The sequence below is a fragment of the Haliaeetus albicilla genome, chromosome 10 (assembly GCF_947461875.1).
Source record: "Haliaeetus albicilla chromosome 10, bHalAlb1.1, whole genome shotgun sequence".
In the NCBI taxonomy this organism is placed as follows: Eukaryota; Metazoa; Chordata; class Aves; order Accipitriformes; family Accipitridae; genus Haliaeetus; species Haliaeetus albicilla.
The window spans coordinates 33,332,886-33,358,852 of NC_091492.1; the positions used below are offsets into that span (position 1 = coordinate 33,332,886).

The window sequence follows — 25,967 nt, forward strand, 5'->3', positions numbered from 1 at the left end:
GAATGACTCAAAAACTGGTTTATGCTGCAACCAGTGAAGTATTCTTTCTTCTCTTCCACACCAAATATTTAAATGTCAATCTATTAACATAACAAATTGCCCATTGGAAATAGGGCTGCCTTTGGAGGCTGGGAGTGCAGGCTGTGTTCCCTATTAGCCCTTTCCTAGTCCCACTATGGTAATTTAAACTGAAGTAAACTAACATGCGGATGATTAATTCACTTACAAAAAAGCATAAAATAGTAGTTTTAATCACCCACCTCTGTTATTTCCACCAGAAAAAGTTAATTTGAACAGTGGCAAATGAAGCCTTTTGAGTCCAGCTTTACCTAATTAAGGTTATTTAAAAGGCAAAAAAACCCCCAACCCTCCAAAATGTTATGGAAAAATTTTCATAAGACATTCCCCAAAACAAAGCATTTTATTTTATATTGAATATTCATTTCCATAAGGAAAAAAAAAAAAAAACCAAACCAACCAAAAACCCAACCACACAGCAAATCAAGACTTTATGAGCTGCAACTTCCCCTGCTTTGCATAGCTGTAACAACACCTGGGCCAGCCTGCCTCTTGCATTTTGATGCCTCATGCAGCTCAAGAGCTCAGAACCGATAGCAACAGATATGATTAAAGAAAGGAACAAAAACCAGGTGGCAATTATTACTGCCTTACTTGGGCTTGGCGCCACATTTAAAAGCAACTGTGAACATGACACATTCCCCCAAACACACGGCACGAGATGCTGAACCATCTCAATTAAGAGAAGTGAAACGCAACAGCAGCCTCCAAAAAATGGAAGTGAAACCCTAAGATGCTTTCCTATATTGTATGTATCACATACTGGTTGGAGGTCCAAAAGTGATCAGGGCCCCTCTCCAGCCCTCGCAAGGGGACGTTCTCTGCTTTATTGCCAACTCTGTCCTCCCTGAGCTGTCCCCAACCAGAGCTCCCAGTGGTCACTGAACCACCGGTGCCATCCAGCCAGGCACAACTGCCAGGGGACTCTAGGAAAAGGCAAGCCCCAAGCTCTTCCTGATAGCTAGTAAAAACCTAGCACCACCAAGAAGGCAAATAATTAACAATAACCTTTAGAAGGCAGTTGCTGTTAATTGTTTCCAAAAAGCTCTCCCAGCCTCTTGACTAAATGCAATCCATGAATCAACACACAAGGTTCAGATATCAACCGTGCTCTGCATTTAGGGGCAAATATAGTCTAAACAGCCAAATAATCATGCTACTCTCTCAATACATACAAAATTTATGGTCACTGCAATATTTCAGCAAAGGCACTTTTTGAAGGAGGAACGGGCTGCAGAGCAATTAGGATGAAAAAGAGTTTTGGCTGCCTTTGGCTCAGCGGCTCTCATCCGTCACAGAAGGAAATTTATGCTGCTGCAGAAAGCCCGCATTAAAAGGCTGGGAGGACAGCACGCACCCCCAGCTCTTGGGTGTTGCAGTGGCCAGGAGCTTCTCCGCAGTGCCAAAAATATACATATGGAAATCACAAGCTTTTATTAGTCCTACTATCACAGAAAATAATAAATAATCGAGTCTTTACCTCGCCCATCACCACAAGTAGTTCTTTCAGTCTCCTATTTACAGTAGTTGTTCCAAAGGTTCATAAGTGTATTGGGTTAAGCAGTTCGTTTTTGGTCTGGCCTAAGGTTTTCTCACCTCTGTGGCTCCTGCTCAAGACCTACTGGCTTAATTGCTACAGGAGTTCAGTCTGACTCCTCCACTGCAGCTCTTTACTTCCAGGGACAGGCCAAGAAAGCATATTCTCCAGCAGTAAAATGATAGCTAGTTATTTCTAATTCATTGAGATCTAGAGTTACCTGCAGATTACTATTTATTTTTCATTCCAAACAAGTACCTACCTTTCCTTGGGTGTTTTGGCTTGGATGATGAACAGCAAAGATAAACATAAGGGCAAATAGGTGAAACCTAGTATCTGTTTATATACATTGGGTAAACATAGGACTAGCTCTATTACTCCAATAAGCTTAATTACATGCTTAAAATGAAAAGCATGTGTGGTTGCAGAGCCAGAGCCTAAGCTGGAGACACTGTTCATTCCTGAGTGTCCTGGCCAAGACAATGCTCAAGGCACCACCACAGCCCCAGGGATGCAATACATTTATTTGGTGGTGGTGGTGGTTTTTTTACTTATTGCTTTTTATGCAGACAACCACCCACAGAAGTCTAGACTCCAATTCCCAAATGGCCGACATCATACACTCCATCAGCTGTGGATGTCCCCAGAGCCACAGTGTTCTGACATTTTAATGTTAAATTGCCAGAAAACATTTTCTGTAGCATAATTCGAGGAGCAGGATAGGCTTCTCTGCAGCACAGCTGGGCTTCATGGAGGCTCCTGCCCATCACTCTCTCTACTTACATGGACTGAACACTTCTTAGCCCTGACAAGTTTTGGCTTTGTTGACTGCTCTGACCTAATCTTTTTGGAATTATTTGGCTTTTATTTCCTCACTTCTCCCAGCTGCTGCTGTTTTACATTGTAATACACTGTTCACAACTGCAAGGTTTCTAGCAGCATTCCCAAACCGCAGGCTGGACTCTTCACAGTGTGACAGGAGCCCCAAAAACCTGTGAGATCTGATCGCCTGGGTCTTGCCCACACCAGAAGTGATGCCACTTGTGACTGATAAAGCTGTGCCATCCCCTCAGTGCAAACACAGACAGACTGGAACGCAAGCATTTCATACCCATACAGGGTTATTCCCATGTGGGAAAAGAAATCGTTTAGTGGAGTAAGGCCTTATAATGTTATATCTGTTCGTAACAAGGACTGAAGAGCTGAAAACACATTGCACAAAGCTAAAACAGTATGGAGAGCACCCCATGGCTGAGTGAAATGCTGTCGATTAGGCTTGACGCTATCAGGTTCCCTCATATCACTATCAGACCCCTCAGCTTCTGCAAGATCATGTCGGTTGATGCTTTGCTGCTCCTCAGTGTGTTCGGCCTACATCTATGAAGCCCCTCCAGAAGTTTGCAAGTGTTTCCCGCTTTAGAGGTAAGTGCTGGGGCAGCTGGAGGTTGCTGCCTTCGCTGTGGTTTAATGAGGAGGTGCATGGGGAGAACTTGAAGGAAAGGGAAGGGCACAGGTCTTCTTGTGAACCTGCTTAAAAGGTAGCCAAACAGCAAGTGCAGGGGAGCCCGTATGCCTTTGCATCTTAAATATTGCGTGGACTATAGTTATGAGAAGGCAGGATAGAAACGCTGGAAAAAAAATAACCTGGGAAGAATTGCAGTGGGTTCATTTTCTGAGCTCCGTTGTACAAAACATTTCTTCAACAACCATCCTGCTCACTGGGGAGTTTGAACTGCTGAGCCAAAGTCTACCCCTTCCCTTGGAGTAATTTGCAAGCCACACCTGGGAGGGAAGCTCCCTGACATCCCTGGCAGCTCTGACAAAGTCTGTGATACCAGGGAAACAGCAGGTCCGGAGTAGATGGAGAGGCTGTGTGACATCAGTCCCTCCTTGGATCACTAGCATTTGGAACGTTAAAAAGAAAAAAAAATAATATTCATGAGACTGATCTGTTGCATCTCTGAAAACACTGAAAGGTGAGAGAGACTGCAGTTCATTTTTCAGTGCTAGTAAATAGGTGTTTATATGTCCTGTCTTCTTCTGCATATCCACACACTGTCTGTAAAGCTGTATGTTTTTTCCTTTGTTCAAGACTTAATTGTCCTGAGTATTTACTGCCCGTATCTACTACTTGCAAATGATGTGTTTCAAGCTGGTTGTACTTTTTTTTTTTTTTTTTGGAGGTGGGAAGGGAATCCTGAGATCAAGAAGTCAAATTAAATAATTCATAGATATCCTCTTGTATAGAAAACAAATCTATTCCCCCACCTCCCCACACCCCATATTGTTGTTGTTATATTATCTGTATGAGCCAGGTATTGGCAAGGAGACGGGAAAAAAAATGACAGGACATTGTAAGAGAATTTAATGAAGTGGCTCCAAATATTGTATCAAAATAAATGAAGTGAATAATGCAAGAGCTCATTCCAGGTCCCTTCTACAACAATAACTATTGTGTGAGCGGCACATCTGAGGAGATGGGGATGGATGGATGAATACAAAGGTGCCACTCCGGCACATTACAGAGCAGGGAACAACGGGCAGCCTGAATTGTTATATTTAATTTCAGTAATTCTTTCAGTCCAGATACTCAGGAAGAAAACAGCAGGTGGTAAAAGAGGAGGAGGAGGAATTATCAGCCTTTCTGATCTCACTTAACTATTTTGCTTCTGCTTAGGATGGAGGAAAAAACGGGCTGATTGCGTGCCTGCATCTTTGAATTCCCGTGCGAGCCCATCGTGCGTTTCGAGTAGGTTGGTGACAGCCATCAGCAAGCAGAGCTGCTGGCCTCCCGCTAGGAGGAAGGCACTCGCTTGGCACTTCCAATCACAAATTATCTGCCTTTTATTAAAAATATATGCAATAGCATGCCATAGCAATAGCCCAGAGCCAGAACACTTGGGCCTGCTGCTGCAAAGCTCCGCTCTGCAGCCTGGTCCGGGCCCAGCTCCAGCAGCAGATAGAACTGGCCTTATCTCCAGCCCTGGACCTGCAGTGGGTTTGCCAGCACTCCCAGCTGCACTCAGCAGAGACCCCAGCGCTTGGCATGGAAGGGCCCTGCTAGGGTCCGTGCTAGCACCCTGCTTTTGCAAATGTGGCCGCTTATTTGTATCCCCTTGATGACACGGGGGGAACAATCCCCCTTGGTTTGTGCAGTCGTGAGCTAGGGACCTTTATCTGAACACAGAACCAAGCACAAGGATTCCGACATTGACAGGTTACCCATTCTCAACTTACTGCGCTTTCCCGTCACTGGCAACAGCTAGGGGACGCTTGCTATTCTCCGGCTTTTTGCAAAAAACCTTCTTATTTCTCCTGTCTATATGAAGAATCCTTCACGCTAGTACTACAGTTCTGGGAATGGCATTGAACACCCAGGTAATGCACAGCGCTGGCAATAAAGCTTTCGTTCAAGCCTCTTTTAGCCCTGTCCCTGCAGCTTTTTGTGTTGGCTCTGTAAGAGGCTTCCCAGCTGTCCCCGTTTGGGTGCGGGGGCACAGGCAGTCACGCAGCAGCCCCCTTCCGCAGAGACCACCGGCACGGGAGCACCGCGCTGCCGGCGACCGGGCGTCAGGGTCCAACAAGTTCCTACCGGCTGCGACAGCCAGAAACAGCGACGTTCGAAATCCAGGTGGGGAACCGGCAGCAGAAGCCATTACAACCGTTACCTTTGCTTGTAAACGCTCCGGGTGCCTCGGCTCTAATTTTGTCTGACTACCTATGTTCCCTGTAGGGCTGGCAGAGAGAAAACAGGCGGTTGGCACCTACCCACCCCCTCCCGGCTCTGCCACCCACGGCAGGCTCAGCAAGCGTCCTTCCCTCCTCGGGAGACAGATCCTGCACCCATCAGGGCAGTCCGTCAAGCCTCTCCTAACCCAATTGCAATTCACTGACAGCTTTACTTGCAAATTCCCCCTCTGCAGAGCTCAGGCTAAGAACCTTAATATTCCTGCAGATTCAGAAAGGGGATTTCCAACAAGCATTAGGAAAATTAAACTTCTCAAGAGCTGTCTCAATCTGACAAGCTATTTCTAGCTCTTCAAAGTACGGTAAGTGAAAATATTAAAATGGGGGATGGGGAAGTTGTAGTAAGCAAATGGTGAATTAAGGCTAGAAACAAAGACAGCATAAGTCTACTTTGCATATATATAAGGCATACATATATGTATATACGCACACAGAGAAATACATGAATATGTATTGTTTAAGGCTTCCTGCTGTCTTATAATAGAAAATTATAATCTCCCACCCTTTGCTTCCATCCAAAGCCAAAGCAGCAGATAACACTAATGAGTGGGGCATTTCCCTCAGAGATTTGTGCTTCGGGACTGCAGTAAACACGCCCAAGCACCAGCCCTCTCGCGTAGCAGACTGGGAGCTCACGATTAAACCAGCAACTTTTCACCGCGGCCGTTTACTCTGCTGGTGGGAGCCCGGCTCCAGCCCAGGCTCAGCAGGCGCAGGCAGGAGAGGCACAGCCCAGCCTCTTCCCAGGCTGAACTGGGGACACTGGGCTCGTTGCAAGTTGTAGCAGAGACTGCAGCACTCCTCACAGCTCAGGTCTCCTTGCAGGAGCAGGCTGGGCGCTCTGCAGTTCACAGACAGGCTCTGAACACAAAGCCCAGAAATGGCAGCGTTTATTACCGTTCCCCTTCCCAGCAGGGTCAGGCGACAAAATGCCCGCTGCGTCCCAGCTTAGTTACCTCCCCTTTTGGTCCTTTCTCCCCCTTTCTTCTGCTTTCTGGTTTTCCATCCCCTGCAGAGCCTCCAAGCCCACGGCCCGAATGGAGGAGAGGCTGTTCATAGCCTGGGCCATTGCTGGGGGCAGGGGGAGAAGCTGAACCAGGCTTTCAAGGTGTAAGGGTGCGACTCTGAAGGAGGTGAGGGTGATGTTTGCTTTTTAGGAGCAGCAAAGCAGCACGATTGAGCTGTTGGCAATTTTTTCTGCTCTCTGGCATGGTTCTTGCTCCAAAACCTTGAAATTCCCCCCCGGTTTAAGGCCTCATTTGAGTGAGTGCGCTCAGCTTGTCTGTCTGTCCTCCTGCTCTGCTGCTGCTTTGCAGCAATCATCCCCAGTAGCCTCACAAATCATATTAAAATTGGGTTAGAAAAGCATCCTCTTCAATTACAGTCCCTCATCGCTGGTGCTTTAGGAGTGCGGGACACTGACTCCATACTAGACCAGGGGACAAAACAATTAGAAGAGCTGATTAAAAGCCTATTGCTCTTCAGGGGCTGGCGTGATTGTGTGAGGGCTATGCGGTGCGATGAAAAAAATCTTTCTGAGCTTGCACTCGCAGCCTGCCAGTAATGCCTCTTCAGCTGTATGAATTGGTCTTGCAAAAGACACATTATTGAGTGCTGTATTAAAGCTACAGTCAAGGCTGCGTAGAGAGCTAGGTACAGAGCTAGATCTGATCAATACTTGGGATTCTTCAATATTACAAAATATTTTGCGTTAAGACATGACAGCCTGATACTATTTATTTAAGGGAGAAATACAAAAGGGACAGATTTGACCTTGGTATCCGGACTGGCAGAACAAAAGGGAATGCCAAACGCTAAGAGCAAAGCTATTGATTAGGCCTGAGAGGGAGGACTGACGAAAGAAAGACGTAAAAGGTTATTAATGGCAGAAAGGAGCACAGTGATTTGGGTTTTTGGCTTGATGACAACAGGATGGAAAATAGGTGTCCGCAGTCAATCAGACAAAGGATTTGCTGGAGAAACAGGGAGGCATGAGATGCGTCTGTACTGGTGGGAGAATGCCACCAGGAGCAGAGCACGTAGATACAGATTGTCCTGGCAGAGAGCATCTCAGGAGCATCCGGGGCAGCAGCAACATCGCCTTCCACCAAAGACCACGGCCCCGCTGTGCAGCAGTGCAGGCAGGGCACAGTCCCGCAGACTTTAGCCTAAGCAAACAATCCGGAAGGTGCAATAGAGAAAGCAGAGGCACGTGGATTATCAGTGCTGGGAAAATAACTAAAGCTCCCAGGGACCAGTCCAGTGCCTGCTGTTAAGCCCACACTTCGCTATTAATATCCAGTAAGATACCTACGAGCTTGGACAGCCCTGAAGGCTCATGCAGGCAGAGGCAGGTGGTGACACCTATCAGTTCTGCAGTGGGACCTCATAGCATAGCACAAGGGTGGAAGAAGGGGTGATCTGCTCAGACGAACTTCTGATTTTGATGACTCACTGAAAGGAGGTTGCTCTGTGCTTGGCTGCTGAGCATTGCCATGCAGGGATGCAGCTGGGGCTCCCAGGACCAGCTCCAGGCACTGACTTCTGTATAAGCACGTTGAGACAGAAACACGCAGGAGCAGATGAGGGATAAGCTGCAGTGAAAATCTGTAGCTACCACTGGACCCACGCTTCTGCTGAAGGTGGCTGGACACATCCAGTGTGTGCTAAGCTAAACAGTGCTAATGGAGAGTATAGCCCCCTTACTCCTACCCTTATTTCTCCTCCACTCTGTTCATCTGTGCTTCCTGAGCACAGTAAAATGTTGAAAATGGGACTTTTAGTCACCTTTGCAGTCTCCTATCATCAGGGCTGAGCAATGAAGCTGGTTGGATTGGGTTTTATGTCGTTTATATGTTAATTGACTGTAGGAAGCTCTAATTTAATTATTAGGAACAAAGGTCTGAACATGAATAAGCAAAGTCCCTGTTACACTTCAAAGCTGCATTTTTCTGGTGCTGGTAATACTGGTTTCAGTTCTGCCAGATACCACAGAATTCAGGTACCAAATAGCTAATATCCAGCCACCATCAGTGGGCCGGCACAGCATCAGTCAGCGTTAGAGAAGCGTCTGTAATTGCAGAAGGGGAAAATGCACCAGGAGGCCTCATTTGCACCCGCTGAAACAAGGAGAAAGTGAGTTCTGGTAGACGGTGCAAACAAACATGGTTCAGTACTGAACGTGTCCCTCCAGGCTCCGGGGGGTGTTTTAAGAAGACAGATGCAGGAACTTGTCGTATGTAATCTACCAGCCATCTTTACAATGTGACAGGAATTTCTTAATAAGCATTGGCAGTACATACAAACAGAGTAGCAGTGCTGCTTCTCCAGCCATTAATATTACATATGTGGGCTGCTTAATTTGCTGTTCCTTACAGAGCCAGAGCAGGAAGCCTGCATAATGAAGGATTTGTTGACAGAGGTCTTCATATCAAATCAGCAAAAAGGTAGAAAATGATCCAGTTTCAGGCATACTTGCTTGACCCATGCAACCTTGGCCCTTCTAACACTCCTGACTATGGGCACGATGTACCAGGCACTCAGCTCTTCTCAGGCCCTTATTGCTGCCGCTTTTGAACTTTATCCGTAAAAGCTTTCACCAAGAAGCCAAACAGCACAATAATACTCACTGCTTTCACAGGAAGGAGGCATTCTTTATGCATGAGGAAGATGGTGGCTCTTGGAGACCAAACACCCATTCAGAAAGGTGCTTAAACATATGCCTGGTGTTAAGTGCATAAGCAGCCCCTCCTGTGAGTTTTCAAATAGTGAGAAATGAACTGGAAGCAGAACACAAATCTTATCTCCTCAGCACTTTGCAAGCGATATCCTAACTTGTTTTAGAGCTCTCTTGGTCTCCTCCCTGTCCCCAGGAGGCAGCTCGTCCTGGGGCCAGCCGTGGCAGTGAAGAATGGTTAGTCCTGCTACCCCTGCGTGGGGAGCTCACATGGGCACCACATAACTCACCTGCGAGACACAAGCCTCTCCTGCTTCAAACACGTACATTTTCTTGTGTACTCCTGATAGTATTGGCCGGTAGTAATATAGAACTGATTTTATATGGTAGACATTGTACTATATGCAATAAGATGTGTCGCTACAGTGCTCTAACACTGCGTGAATAGGATATGGTACTACAATATATATACAGAAATATGTGACAGAGTTCCTGGGCTTTTGAGAACTAAATAAATTAATCTCTGAGAGTTTTTTTTTAAATACTTGAGGCATTTTCTAAATGCAACATTTGGCAGTGATAGCTCCTTGCCTGAGTTACATCCTCAGTGATGCTTACTGGACTTTGCTTGATAAATACATACGTGAGTCCAACTGACACTCTTTCCTAAGTGACACATGTGAAAGACTCTTCTAAGCTGTAGTACATCAGTCCTTTAGCTCTTGCTAAGGATCTTCCGCAAAGCAGCAGCCCCACAGACCACAGGGGAATGAGAGTAGGCAGTCTTGGAGAAGCTGAACATACACAGAGCTGAGCTAAAGTGTCTCCAGTGTGCTCATTTCATTTACATTTCATTCATTATGGAAACGAGGTGTGAAAGTAGTTTCTAGAGCTGCTTAGTGCAGGCTGCACATCAATTTAATACCTATTCTGGTTTTTCAAGTCACTTACCTCCATAGAACTCTTGTTCCAAACCAATTATTTAGCTGCATTGCTTGGACTTTGAGTTCACCGGTGTATTAATGCAGCTGGGCCTAAACCACTATATATTTAAGACTGCTGAAGGAGAAGCCTTTAAAACGAAGGAAGATGGTGAAGAACCAGCTTACCTGATTTATAGGACCATCAAGTTTCTACTCATTGTATTTATGCATGAAGTATCTAAAAGAAGCCAAACTGCATCAGACACGTTTTCTTTTGTTAACATGCCTGCATCAGTCTATCAGTCTAGCTACTCACATGAAAAGAGACTCAAAAATGAAAATAAGGAGGCAACTAGGGGGAAAAGAAAAGTAGTTAATAACACTCACTGGAGACTGCTTGCTATCAGCCAGGCTCCTTATCAGGCTTAAGAGTTTGCCAATGGGAGCCACAGCTGCAAAACGTTATGTGTATGCAGCATCTAAACACCATCACTGCTTTCATGATGAGGAACAGAATTTAGCCCCCTTCATTTGCCAAATGGGATTCTCATCTGATTGCCTGAAACACAAGCTTTCCCCCTTGAGATACTCCATGATGCAGAAGTTCTCACTTAAAAGTCTGGGCCCTGTGCTGTGAGATAAGTGAGTATACACAAACACCAACAGATAGATAGATAGAGACATACGTACAAAAATCTCTACAGGAAGTTGATTTATTCTGCTGTTAGCAGATTAATTAAAAGTGTTTGCTTGCATACAGATGGCTGCAATCCACTCTGGCTTCTCCTTGAGCAGAGCTCAGGATCCTGCCCAGTGACTGTGATACATTAAAGGGTGTGGGGGGGAGCGATGTCTCTTTCTGGTTTTGCCATAGATTTCCTATGTTACTTTGGGCAAATCACTTAACCTTGGTGTTCTCCATGTCAATAAGTAATCCACCTTGCTCAGAGCACTTTGAGATCTACGGACAAAGAGCACTCTAAATACTAGGTATTATTTATAGTATTGCCCTATGGATAATAGCAAGCTACAGCTGTTAGAGACAGCAGGGACCTCTGAGCAAGCAGAAAGGCATAAATCTGAATGTCACTATCCTTAGCATTGTAGCTGGCGGCTGTTTTGTCCTAGGAGAACATTTCAGTGGTTTGTGCTACCAGATGAACTTGCTGTTAGTTCTTCATGTTCCCCAGAGGCAGCTAATGCAGAAATCTGGATTCACCATAGCAGCTCATTGGTAAAGCAATTCTGACAGCCTGCTCCCAGCATGGCTTGTACCTGCTCTTTCCGAAACAGAAAGATTGGCCACGCAGTGACGCTTTTGCAAGGCAACCTTGCACGCCTGCACGCATCTGATCTGCACAGCCTGCCAGCTGAGATTTGGCCACTTCTACCCTGACCTCCACATTGCTAAGGGTAAATCTCTGTGGACACAACATAGCGATGTGTAAAAAGCACCCAAAATAGCTCCAGAATTGGAGGCGAGACTGTGGGCTAGAACACTGCTGAACCTGCTGGGAGGCTGCAGTGCGTTGCTGCGGCACCACGGCTGCGTCTCTCACCTGAGCGCTCATCCAGAGCTAGTCTGGGCCCTGCACTGTGCTGTCCTCACTGCTGCACTGTGTCCTTGAGCTTGCATAGCACTGAGTAATCCGGGCCTCGATGGGAGGTGCTGAAAGAAAGCAAAGACCATCTGATACGCAAATATTGATCTCCAAAGTTTGGGGCACGTTTGCCCTATTTACAGCAACTTATTCTTTTAAAATTGTCTTCAAAGGCATTTAGCCAAATGCAGATCTTCCCAATAGCACCAAAATCAGAAACTCACATATCAGGCTTTCAGGCTAGAAATATGCATGTGGATTTATTTGCAAATAGTTTCAAATCTTGGAAGGGTGACTTGGTGCAAATACATTTGTAGCATAACATGTTGTTGATGTTATATCTTCTCCCCCCAACATTGCACAATGTAAAACTTTGTGACTAGATTGTGCCAAGAGGCTTAATTCACCATTTCATCAAAGGACAAGTCTCCATATTGCTGCCAGTCTCTTTTAGGGTAAACGTTCTGACAATGAAAGGAAAGAGGCGTTCAGAGTAGGAAAAAAGATGAAGCCACTAAAATGCAAATTTTATTCACAGTTGGCATGTTTATAAATATATATATTACATTCTTACAATCTACAGTACATTCTAAATATAGAGGGATTCAATCTAAGTGTTTGTGGGAGGGTGGATGTGTATTAAACTGAGCAACCTAGATTCAATGACAGGAAGAGACTTAATAATAAAAGGAGGGCAAGGACTCCGTCTGGAAAATAAAGGAAAACTTGAAATATAAGCTGGATTTTAGTTAGTGCTTTGGCACTTTGCCACTGGTCATCGGAGACTGCTTTTGGACCTCACAAAAAAAAAGTCATGGTTTTAGGACTGGAGGGCACATCGGATTCAAAGGGTAGTCACTGAAATCCTACCATATGTACATCCTTATCAGAGGAAAACAAAAGATAATCATCACCTCTGGGAGAAACAAATGTTATCTACCGAGTTTAGCTGTTCAGGTTTCGATGTCGAATGTGCAGCACTCCTCTGTGACCTTCGAGTGGCCTCTAAACGTGCTGAGCAGGGGGCTAAAGAAGCATGAGCAGAAGGAACTGAACATCCTGACCTCTCCCAGGGAAGGGGACAGACAGAGACGGTTGCTGTTGGTGTCCAAGTTCAACACAAGTGACACTTACCCAGGAGAGAGTGGCCAACTTTGGTAAACGACAGCATGTAAAGCAAGTACCAGCGCGGTACCAAGAGTGTCTGTGCTTGGCAAGAGCACACCGTGGAGAAGTGAGTGTGCGTGGAAGGGAAGGAAGAAACCACACGCTTCCAAAGTTGACTGATGCTAGTAAGTGCCCTCAGGATACCAGATGGGGAGCGCTCCAGGGAATGGCTGGGAATACAAATTTGAAACAGGACAATCAAATAAAGTGGGCTTTTAAAAATAGCTTGTTCTCTCAAACTCTCCAAAACAGACCTTCCTTTATATGAGTGGTATTCTGAGTATAGATTGTATCTTCTCCTATTTTACAAATTAAGAAATACTGAAAATTGGCTGGCAAAGTTTATTACCTTGGCATCTACTTAAAAAGAGAGTTTCAGTTTTAACTGTATATGTGTATCCATTCTCAGTGCTTGGGAGGCAAGCATGCTGGTTTGTAAACAGCCCAGTTACTCCTTTTTCCTCTCTAGATTCTTTGGAAACTCATGACTTTTCAGCTCTGGAAGCTGCTTTGCTCACACTGTTGTTTTTTTGTCAGCTTTAAATTAATGTTCTTGGGTGGATATTCTCTGCATGTGGCTTGAAAGACATGCTTTCTTCGCAGATCTATTTATTCTGAGACCAATTTTTTGCTTTTAACCAAAGCTTGCAATATTGAACAGTAGAGCTGTGTGAACTTTGTAATATCCAAACTGCACTGGAGTTTGTTATATTTATTGATTTCCTGGGAAAGCTCAGAGAATGAGACCATATTATTTTGCTAAGTTTTTTTTTCATGTTACCATGCATCAAAAAACCACACACATCTTTCACTTCCATCTCTGAGCACAGAGAAGACTTGAATTTTAAGAGCTGTCCAGGATCTCTGCTCTCCCAGCTGCTTTTGGGTGGCTTCTTGGGGCTCCATTGAGTTATTATCCACCAGCTGATTCTTGTTATCAATACAACGTTTTGCCCCACTACCCAAAATTAAAGGCAGAAGGTGAGTGAAAAACAAACAAACAAACAAACCAAACAAAAAAGTCTTTTGCGTCTCATTACACATTTTCATGTAATCTCTCCATATAGTTTTTAAGTTCTTTGCACTCCCCCAGGTCCATATCCTGGCAGACCCATTTAATGTCATCCTCACTACTCATCAAGATTGAGTTGACAGTTGGACACCCATCATCAGAGGAGATGGTGGTAAAAGTGGTGAATTTAACCCGTTTCCTCTTAGAGGTAGGAGAAGTAGTTGGTTCACTTTTCTGTTCTTTCCCTTCAGTGAATGTGGACTCAGTAGACCTGAAAGATTGTCCATTGACATTTTTGGAGGCATTTGTGTTGAGGAGATATTTGCTCTCTTCATAGTCCACTCCTCTGTCAATAGCTGTGATACGTTCATCTTGTTGGGATGAGAAATTTATATGATTCTCCAGAAGCTCTGTCCTGTTGCTCAGCCCAACCCAGTCATGAGAGTGGCTCATGCCTTCTTGCTCTTCAAAGGGAACTTGTTTGTTTCTGTACTTCAAAGCAAAAGTGACACAATTGATAAGGAAGACCAGAATTGCCAGGCAGAAGACTCCCAGAAGAGCGTACATTCCTATCTCCAGATCGCTGAGTCCCCTAGGGGTCTGGACTAGGTCATTCTCTTCCAAGTCTCCGTTGTTTCTTGGCAGATCCACCTGTGCAGGGAAGCTTGTGAAGTCTATTGGGATGTTCTGCAGATGACTGTCATCGTCCAGGAGGCTTTCTCTGTCTTCTTTTTTACTTAAAACAGACCTTTGCGTGGTGGTCCCTTTGCCTTGCTCGTGGCCCATCGAGGAGCTGTAATACTGGCCATCTAGCTCAGCTCTTCCCTGCAAAGTGGTTTTCTGACGCCGGTCACTGGCGTGATTTTCTAGGTGGACACCGACACCCCTGTGTTTACTGTCACTGATGTTAGGGTTGGCATCACTCTGCCCAAACTTGACTTTAATGCTACCACTTCCAACAGCTAGGATGCTCTTCCTTTTGGATTTCTGGCATGATTCACTGATCACCATCTCTACCTTCACCAGTGTCCCCTGGCCTTCTGTCTCAGCAGCAATCACAGGCCATTTGAATTTGGGGTCATGGTGAATAGAGACCACCTTCTCATCCAGAGATGTAGCTGACAAGGAGAAGTCTTTGGAGTCATAAATATCCAGGGGCATGACAGATCCATCGCTGAACTGGATCCAGCAGCTGATGGCTGCTTCCTGTAATACATAAAACAAATATACGCACACTCAGAATAAACATCGAGGGAAATATGTTCCGTCTTGGTCTGTTCTCTCCTCCTCACAAGATCCATATACCATTTATAACCAGAAAAGAAATAAAAAGGGAGAGCAATAAAACTAATATCTTGCCAAGATGTGAAGAGAAATACTAGTTTAAACCACTCATTGATAATAAGATTTGTTTCCCCAAAGGTGCTTAAAGGAGCTGTATCCCCTGGGCTCTGCAGAATCTACTTCAGCACCATAATAAATTGCATGTCAGAAAGCATTACCAGTGACTGAGATCATTTACTGTTGTATATTTAAATGAAAAACAAATATTACATTATTTCTAAACTGCTTAAAGTACAAAGTCTTCGCTTTTTACACACAACACTTGTTAATATTGCAAGTAGGTCCATACATGGCTCCATACCTTCAGTCCTTGATTTTTGTCTCTCAAATTGAGTGTTTTGTACAAGCAGAGGAAACCCATCAGCTGCTTCTTTAAGAAATGGCCAGAATAATTTTCAAGCTTGTTAGCAATTAAAAGCAAGAGAATAATGAAGTGTAATCTCGTGTCACAGCAACCCAAATTGTATACTTCAGAGTGCATGGAGGTTTATTGAATGTAAATGGGTCAGACCTGAGTACTAATTCTGTACTTGCACATGTGTAATGGTGCAGCATTCCTGGGAGCTTTGACTTTGGGTTTCTAACTTGAAACATTTTAAAGTATTCTTAGATTTCAGAAAACCTGTGCTCACCCATTTCTGAAAATCAGGTCCTTAGAGGACTCTCAAATGGCTATCAAAAATTGTTGTGCTACCTGAAAATATCTTGGCATTCACACATTGATCATTTCCAGACAAAATTCAGACTGTTCTCCCGGAATTTAATTCCTGCTTCTGATGGTCTGACTTGCTCTGTCGTGGCTGGGGTATTCGCACCTTATTAGACACTGGAGAATCCACACCAGAAAGACTCCTGGCTTGATGAGCGGATTCTCTGGTGTCTAAAAGGAGGTGAGTTCTTGTCTGGTAAAAGTTGGGTTCACTCTGCTCTGTGAGCGAGCCTGACAGACAGACAAACACCCAACCAACAGATTAATAACCATACTTGCGGAAAACATGATTACAGAAGTCTTGTTTCTTTAAATAAGCAGTTCTTCAAACAGACAGTATTTACGTTCTGACTCAACATATATATGGAGAATAATTATTTGTCATTATCTTTTAAATTGTTTCTAGCACATAGCCATTCACCTGTTCAGATCACGGAGAATAAGCCTCCAGTCTTTCGGGATTGTATCGTGCATAATCTACTGTCCTGATTCTGAAATCCTTACAGCTTCAATGGGAGATTTGCTTCTGTCTCTATTTCAGGACAGAGCCCTAAGACTTTGCTGACACTGTCATAAATCCCGGCTTTGTGTTTATTAATCTTCGGATATTTCTTGAAGGCTGCATAGAATTTATGTCATCAACTCTCATCCTCCTACTGTGTTGCTTAAACCTGCATAATCATTTAATAATTTTGCATTGCTCTGCTTATAGGGATTGTGCTCTGAAAATCATGTTCTAAGCAATGGAAGGAATCAGATGCCTTTCAAAATGGAGTCAGTCCTTGAAACATGGAAGGTGCACATCTTCCTCACTGGTTTAACACTGATCCAATGTTGTTCTGACTGTACCCCTGCATCCAGACAGGAAGCACAGACTCCACTTCTGGGAGCTGAAATGTCGCTGCTGGGCAGCATACTGGGACTAAATGCCATCAACCTCAGCTTTTGGGCTGATTTCAAGGTAGTTTGTTTAACTCCCCATGTCAGCAATGGATTAGCTCACAGGTCTTATTTCTAGCTGCCTGGCATTGATTTCGTAACTTCTGGAATACTATGGGAGCCTGATTTTTATCACCCTATAAAGACAGCAGCTCTGCACTATTTCTCATCCCGCATCCCAAGGATAAGACCCTATGATGAATTAAAGCGTCTCAACAGTTGGCCAGATTTCGAACGTGCATGCCATGATCATTTATTTACCTTTAAAGCTCAGAACATGTTTAAGTGTTAAGAGCCCAGTGCATCCTTGAAGTAAGTCCCAGACTGATGGATTTGGGTTGAAAAAAAGTTTAAATTTCAAATGTAGAGAGAAGCACAAGGACAAATAACAAGCAGGGACTGACGGGGACATGGCAAAGTCCAAAAGCCCTTGGTAACTTCTGGTTCCCTGATACAGGGACTAAGAATAATGGGGAAACAAAAAGTGGTTTATGAAATCATGAATCAGGAAATGAGTCAGTGATGCTGATTCATATTCTAGTAATGAATCAGAATGAAAGGGATGTTCCCCAAGGTCTTAAAATGCTCACGGAATGTAGCTAAAGGAAGAAGACTCTGGCACTATACAAAACACTTTCTCATTTAAAGATGTGCTTAAAGGGTTAATTTGGCTGCCTGTGGTGGGAGGCTGAACTTGGCAATCTAGTTGGCAGTATCTCCTGTGATCTAGTAGGTGCTCGATGGGACAGAAAGGGTTTGTGTGCGTGTGTGTGTAAGGGGACTGCTGTTGCTTAATTATGACACATTACTGAGTTGCATGTGTTATTTATGGGATGCAGCCATGACAGATGGGGTACGCCTCTTTGTGTACTGGGGTTGTTTAGACATAGTGCCATTTTTGGTTTTCTGTTAGGGGACCTGGTGGCCTTCAGAAAAAAGTGTTCATAAGGAAAATGTTTTATTAGCATATTATTAATAAAAATCTGCTTGATCCCATCAGCTTGTAAGGTTGGTGTATTGAATCAGAGTGGGGTGTAGTGAATCAGAGTGGTGTCCTTCCACAACGCAGTACATGTGGGCAATAGTACCTGCTTTGGAGACTGGAGCAGCTCTTGTGCTACTGCTGTAGCAAAGATGGCCTTATTGCTTCCTGGACTGAGCTGCAGAGAGAGTGACAATCCAGTCACCAGCTGCACTCCCAGGTCAGTTATTGTCACCTTCTCGTCCAGAACCGTCACTGTCTTCTCGGCCAAGATTGCATCTGAAAGGGGGGACAATATCTGAAAAGAAAAATTGAAGTTAGCAACAGCCATTTTGCCCAGCACCGAGCAAAATAGCTACACAGAGCTACTGTAGTACCAATAAGTGATATTTATGTTAATGGGCAGAATTCCTCTTAGCAGACAGACACTATTAAAATATGATTAAAGAATGGCTAGTCACATTTTATAACTCTTCTGCAATAATAGGCTGCTTATAACATTTTTTGCCAACGTAATTCTAATCAGCTACGCCATTCACCTCTGTGCTATGCTAACCACATCTGTTTAAGATGTATTACCTATTTGTAAATGTAATCTTTATGTGAAATGCAATTATTTTATTAATGATCGTGGTTTTAGGTAGCGTATATATAATGCAATCTGTAGATTTATATAAAATACATAGAATAGATGGCATTTATTTCTATCCTATTGAAAGAAAGTCAATGTATTGCTACTATAAACACTCATGGTACTGTATACAAAATTGACAGAGAAAACTTGTTTTGATTACAAAAATGTGCATAGAGGTCAGCGCACTGATACATGACATCCAAAGATGCTCATTAGCAAGCAAGTTGAATCTAATGACCTATATAGGGTACAGAGCATTTTAGAAGCAGTTTATAAGAGGTATTCTTTAAATATAACTTGCTCTCAGCTTTTTTCCCTTGGATTTTCCTTTCCACAGTTTTATGTGTATTTGTAGGAGCACTGTAAATTCCAGAGCTTTGGAAAGTCATTCAGAAAATCTTTACAGATTTTGCAGAAAGTCAAAATCTCGAATCCCATTTCTCTAGCCCTGACAACCTGTGTTATCAATAGGTGTGGTGGTTGTTTTCTGGTTTGACAGTTTGAACCCATTTGGAGAGCTGGATTTTTTTTCCTGTTCAAGTGCTTGTTAACATGTTTTCTCCTTTGTAGCGTCACTGGATTAATTGGGGTTTTTTTCCCTCTTTTCTTCTGGGACCCCATTTTCTAGGCCAGTATTTCCCTGCATGGCAGGAAGGACTGTATGTGAAAAGCTGCCAATGACATGATGCATAGGTTTAGGTGAGTTACTTCAGAGTGGGGACACTAAGGCACAGTCACATACATGGTAGTATTTATAGGAAATATTCTTGGCCATATTTGCTGAAACTGTTGAAGCTAAATCTGCATCCCTAGAGAACATAGCTTAGTTGTCACTGATCAGTCAGTCTTTTAACATCATTCTAGAAGTACCAGTTGTTATTATTGCTTTATGCATACTCTGAAATACCCTAATATTTATATTTTGTAACGCATTGCTTGAGCTTGCAAGGTGTGCAGGGATTTGATCCCATGGGACTCGTATTCCAGGCTCAGTTCCTCAACCAGCACTAGTTAATTTTACTTTACCTTTGCTCTGTCAGTGCAGGCTTTGAGAAGACTGAGCTGTTTCACCCACTGCATGCCTTGTGGTAGCCCATATACTGGCTCCATGTTCAAAAAACCCTTAGACAAAAATAATCAGAAGCAGCCTCCAAGTACACAGGTTGGGCTAAATTTACTAAAAGTGCAATCTACACACTTCAAGGCACAAGATAAGAAGAGAAACCCATGTCTTCTGTGTTTTCCAGTCCTTGCTGCAATTCTGTTCTATTAAAAAATTTATGGCTTCAGTTTCTGTTGCTAATGCAAGAAGCTGCTGTACACCTCATCAGTACCTCGGTTCCCAAAGTGGTGGGTTAATGGAGGAAAAGGAGTAAGTAATTAATTTTCCCTACCTGAATTGTCGTCATTCCAAGCTCCTGCCCAATCAAAACCTGTCCATCCTGTAGCTTAGCGATTCTTGGCTCCTCCACCTGCATGAAGTCACTCACCAAATCGGTAATGTCAATCTGCCAGTCAGAACCCAGTAAATAGTTCAGCTGGCCAGTGGGGTCTGAGGCTTCAGCTACAAACTGCGTGAGGACACGCACCATCGCATGTTGGTACTGAAGGGCACAGCCTCTTCCCTTACGTTCATCCTCTTCTTCATCATCACTGTCCCTGGCTGGTCTGGTAGGACACCAAGAATGAAAAATTAATTTAAACTGGTGCTGGGAGAGCTTGCAACAGGAGAGCTATTGCTAACATAAGTTTGCAGCCTGGTTGCTGGAACAAGTGGGCTTTGCCACCTTCCGTTGCTCGCTAAAGCTGCGTCCTTCGGTGCATTTCTGAAGTCAGCCAAGTTCCCCCACTTTTATCGTGTTTCCCTCATTCATAACTGAGACCTCCAGGCTGCCTAGATCTCCAAAACAACTGCTGAAATCACCAGCTGGCCTGCTAGCTTTGGTACCACACTGTTCTCTCCAAATATCTCTCATTATTTTCCATGTTAAGTCCTTGCTTTCAGGACCTTCACACTTTTTGCTTTCTGGACCTTCCCATAAACATCTTTGTGTTACCATGGAAATCTCCTCTGTCTGCACCTACATACACATCCCTTTCTGTATGGCATTTAGGTTGAAATCACATCTCCACCAAAATCTCCATCTCTTTGCTGTGATACTAGCAGAAACTGGGTAATAAATGATGTCTTCATAGGTACGTGGGAATAGCAAGTACCTATGTTATCAATTTTATCTTCTTGTTCTTAATAAAACTGACAACAGATACAAACAGTCTAGATCTGCCTAGATCCATCCTCTGTCCTGTCATTCACATGCCACTGAGCTGTGGGCATGGACAGCATCTTTAAAGCCCTCGTGTATCAGTGTCCTGACTTTGGAACACTGATCAGTGCCACTGGACCCTACAGTGACATGAAACAAGTATGTACTAATTGTGACCATTAACAATGAATAATTTAACTGGAAGAACCTGTGAACCAGGCTAGAGACTGACCAGCCTTGCCAGAAGTGGTCCCTGTTGATGTCTTCCTGCTGCCTCATGGCCGATCCTGCCTAACTTCACCTATGGGCTCTTTCCATCTCAGTCACTAGCACTACAAAAAGAAATTGATTTCCGGCATAGGATCATGCAACCTGCAGTTTCCATTTCCCTCATAAGTCCAGTGCAGAGGCCTATTGAATAAATGTCTGGTGACCTTCAAATTTACACCGGAATTGCATTAAGGCCAAATGAGCATGTTCAGATCCACTGGCCCTGACAGGTCTTTGGCAAGTGCTCAGCCCAGAAGGAACATACTCTAATGAAACCTACCTCTTATTAGAGATGATGGGGACTCTCCACCCCTTGATTTGATTTAGTTCTGTGTCAGAGACCTCTATCTGCAGCGGGAGACGAGGAACCCAGACTGTCATTTCTAAAGGGGCACTCAGATGCTGGTAAGTAAAATTAACTATGACATTCACTTTGCCTTTCATTTCCTTCCCGTTGACAAAGACATAGTCACATCTGTCAGAAACCTGAAAAAAGGAGAAAAAAAAAAAACTAATGAGTCTCTTCACAAATTATAAAGTACACTACATGCTAGGGAAGTGAGTGGGAGGAAAAGAAAGGATATTGGTTTAAACTAGCTCCAAGTTCAGAGGACAACTAGGAATAACGAGAAAGGTGCCTGGTGTGCCCTTAATAGGCAGGCTATTTCTGCTATAAACATTTCCAGTATAATCTAAGATAAAAGAACAGCTTCTTTCTGTCCTTAATTCCCACTCCAACACTAGGATAGTGCTAGTATAATGGCACCGAGAGAGGATTCTTCTCCACTCCCCAAAGCTCAGTCAGATGCTACTATCCTCCTACTCTAATTTGTGTGCAGCCCAAGGAATACCACATACCTGCAGGGAGGAACAGGTAACTGCCTGTCTACAGAATGGAGTAGGGGACAAATTTCTCCAGGCAACTCCAAACTGGGCCAAAGGCTTCTTCAGGAGTCCCATTACAGCTGCCAGGGCATGGGGTGGTCACATCAACCAAAAACTAATCGCAGGGAAGAGTTCACTGATGCCCAGTGGTGTTTATTGGGGCCAAACAGCTCCATCTCTCTGCTGCAAGCCTGCCAAAGGTCTTACACAGTGTTCTGCTCAAGCTAGTCCTGATGTCGCCTTATTTATTACCTGCAGCTCTGGACATCAATATTGCTGAGAGTTACTAAATCTCACTCAAGCGATTTAGCAGCTATTGCAAGGATCTAGGTGAGCTGACAGGACCTGTTCATTACAGCTAGTTAAAATATATGAGTAAATGTACACGTCAAATAATTTATTAACTACCACTTTACCGTGCTGATGATCTGAAGGAATGATCTATTAAAACCCTGAACTCTTTTCACAATCCATTACCAGCCAGACCTTCTATTCCATTCTGTAGATGTATTTAATATTTCTGACTCCGGAATGCATAGTCTCATCCTCATCTGAATTTAATGCCATTTTCTACTTTTCTGTTTAAATGCTAAATGAATTTAAATCATATTTAAATATCACCAGCTTTTGTAGGATAATTTGCATTCCTAATATTATTATCTTCAAACAACAACAAGCCCCCTTAGAGACAGATCCATAGCAAATCCATTTCCATCCTTGCTTGTCTGAGCCTAGGTAACGTACCAAAAAAGGTTATCACAACTCTTGCAATGTCTCTCTTGCAAGCAACGTCTGTTTTAAGGTCAAAAATCTTCTAGTTGCCATTGGTTTCAGCAGGAAAGTAAGGAGTTTATTTACAGGCAGAATTATGGTTTTTGGGACATTCTTGTGTTAGCATGTTTTACACTAGCTCTTAACGGCTTCTGTCAGGGTCCAATCTCGTTGTGCTGCACAGCAGGAAAACCTAGTTGCTGTCAAAAAGCCTCAAAGGGTGGGGGTACGCGGCACAAGGGAAGGTCCTCACAGCATGCAGCTGAGCACAGACAAGTCCCGGCTCCTGCTGGGGCCTGTGGCACTAATGTAACATCCACTTCATCATCATGCTGATCCAAACTGGCCTGAGCTGAGGAAGATGATACTCTGCAAAACTCTAGGAGAAGCTTCATGTGAGCCTGCGGAAATGGCTATAGGGAAGGCTGGAGGCATAAGCACATTACCCTTCTGGGAGCAGCATGTCTGGGCAACAGCAAGAGAGCAGATGTTATTCTTGCATCCTTGCAGAAGGCACGCTAATGTGAAGGTAATATTTTCCAGGCGAGAACTACATCGTACTTCCTACCTGCAATGTCTAATACCCTGTCCAACAGGCATGAAGTCAGAAGACCTTCAGGCGGTGCCTGGTACCTCTGCTCCTTCCCCCACCCTGTGGGGTACCTTGCTTCCATAAGTGGAAATCATCTATTCCTTGCTGGCACTGCACTTATCCCTGTTGCCTTTTTGTATTCTAAGTGCTGTTCTCAAACCAGACAACTCTCCTATGCTCTGATAAGCTCTGTCTGCTGCTTTCCGCCTTTCCTCTTTTCCCTGGGATGCCAGTGAGAAGGAGCGCTGGGCAGAGTCTCAAAGTGCCGATTTCCACCTGAGAGGCAACAGATCAAAGCTGAAGACAAAGTGGCCCCAAGGAAAACATTCAGCCTGGGAGCTGATTGCCCTGAGGTCCTTCACTTGCCTTTGTGCTTTGCTGGCTGGACCACACATACAAGTGAATGGCCTAAAGACAAGGATTTTCTTCAGTAGTGCACAGGACTGGGTAATAGCTTTCCCTGTGAACTTTCTCACTACCTCTGCTTCCAGCTAGCGACGCTCATATTTGTGAATCTTAGCTAATTAACGCATTAGGCAATTAAATGTCCCCATGGGTGATCAACCTAGGGCTGAAACCGCTTCCTAGTGATTTAAGGTAACAGGTAAACTTGTGTGCCTTGCAGCCCAGAAATCACAGTCGAGGGATGCTTCCAAACCGTGACAGCGTCCTCTGCAGAGCAGAGCGCGGAGGCCCTGGAGCCCTGCTCCCCAGCAGACCTCTCCTGCCTCCCCTGCGCATCCTCTGCTCCGCTCCTGCGGCAGGGCTTCTAGGAGGGGACCCGCCAAACCTGCCAGGGCAAGGCTTCACTGTCAGAGCAGTGGCTTTTGAAGCACACACAGGCAGCACAGGTGGGATTTTGCTGTTGTTTTTATTAGTCTGCGTGCGTGTGTGCGTGTGTGTGAAGAGCAGTTCAGCATATAGGGGCTGGAACAAGGCTGAGACTCTCCCAGCCAGTAGAGGTAACTGCTGAATTACGCTAGTAAGGGATGGGAATCAGACTCTCAGATTTTAAATTCATTAATGGTCAAGCAATAGCAAGAGAAAGAAAATTTGGCAGGCAAACAGACCTCAGTTCCAAATTTTATCAAGGTTGACTACAGAGAGAGAGTTAAAAGAAGAAGCCATCCCTAAAACCTACTGGATGAATAATTAAATAAATACCATGACCTTGTGCTTTCAAGATTATGATATATGAAACAACCTGATGGTCAGGAAAAGAATGACTAGGCTTGGGATACCGGCTTTCTCCTGTTTCCCTTTCTGTAAGTGAAGACGGCAACAACTATGAGCTCATTCAGTTCCCAGCCAGCCCTTCACTGTTTGAATGAATAAGCATCACTGTTCTGCTGCAGTTTGCATGCAGTCCTAACAGAGCAACATCAAAACACGGTGCAAAGTACAGTACATTTTCATAAATCAGGCCAGGACATTCAGAAACAGGTCATCAATAGAAAGGCAGATTAGCCATGCCTGTGGTACTGCAGACACATCCGAACCATTCATCTGCCAGCACAAAAAGAAGACTAAAAAGATGTAGAGGAAGGAGAAAAATTGAGCTTCTCTGTCTCTTTTGAGAATGAGTTTTCTGAGCTGTTTGTTGGAGATGAGTGAGTATTTCGTGAAATGAGTTTGATGGGACTCAGCTGAGCCTCTGCAGGACAAATACGTACACGAGCAAAGACCCGTCAAATGCAGCTCAGCAGCTGACAGCCTCCGGGCAGCCCCTGCAGCTGACACAGGCGGAGGGGGCGACCGCGGCCCCTCGCGTGGCTTCTCCACGTTGATGTTGATGGGGACAGCACAGAGAAGCTTCTGCTGCCGCTGCCTTTTCTGAGCCCACATGTCTCCTTTTCAATTTGTAATGGATTTTGATTCCTCAGTCTGTCAAGCAGCTCCTTTTCTTTAGTGTTAATTCATATAAACAGCCTTTAACTACCAACCCTCCTCCCTGTACTACAGTTCTCGCTTTACATGCCTCGCCACACACAACAGAAATGGCTGCGGTTCAAGTTTATTAAATGCATGAATGGAGCGACTGCACATACCCTCAGATATGTGTGCCAGAGTATGCGAACGAAAGAGAGGGTCTGTACTAAATCAACAAACAGCTCCCCGACAGTTAGTTATTAAGGGAATTACGAGGTTGCAAAGCTTGGTCCCAAACCAGCCAGATTTCAGAAAACTATTAAACACGTTATAAAATGCAGTAGGAACTACAAAGGGGCTGGAGCAAGGTGAGAAATTTGTGGGGAAAAGCAATTTGTTTTCTTTCCAAAATCCGGCGACTCCCACCTGTGTCTGCCTTTCCTTTCCTCCTGCCTTTGACTTTTGGTATCTCAGGGATGGCAACTCCAGTTTCCAGGAAAGGTGACAAGGGCTCAAGAGAGAAAGAGTAGATTTTCTTTTACTGCTAATGTACTGCTGGAATACATCTCTCTGTGCTGTGGCCACTGTAATTCAAGGACATTATAATGCCATTAAACCCTTCTGGTGCTGTGCTCCCTTGCTAAAGCCTTTCTGGGCTTTGTGTCACTGGAGCTTTTCACACAACTACGGTGAGCTGACTTCCATTAATTAAGGGAGGCTGTACTTAGCGCTCACAAGATGCTCCAGAAATTCTCTCAATACAGGGGACTTTTATCTCTTGAGGGAACTGGGGCTTGAATGGCTTTTTTGGGCATGAACTTAGTAGGTTATAAAAGTGCTTTGGGTTTCATTTGGCTCCTGCAGCTCCACCTCTTTTTCTTACATCAGTGAACAACTAAGACAGCTTCCTCTGAGTCACACACGCACATCTAATCTCTGTGCACCAGGGCAGCAGAGGTCAGAGGTC

General features: G+C 44.3%; 1 protein-coding gene across 1 annotated transcript in view; it reads right to left on the reverse strand.

Moving 5' to 3' along the window:
- Positions 1-11,789: 11,789 nt before the first annotated feature.
- Positions 11,790-25,967, reverse strand: part of TMEM132D (transmembrane protein 132D) — a 271,023-nt gene continuing 256,845 nt past the window's right edge. The window contains exons 6-9 of the mRNA XM_069794893.1: positions 21,164-21,369; positions 19,744-20,017; positions 17,822-18,013; positions 11,790-14,947 (exon numbers count right to left, since the gene is read on the reverse strand). Of these exons, the coding sequence (XP_069650994.1) occupies positions 13,766-14,947; positions 17,822-18,013; positions 19,744-20,017; positions 21,164-21,369 (1,854 nt within the window). The 3' untranslated portion in view covers positions 11,790-13,765. The remainder of the gene's footprint in view (positions 14,948-17,821; positions 18,014-19,743; positions 20,018-21,163; positions 21,370-25,967) is intronic.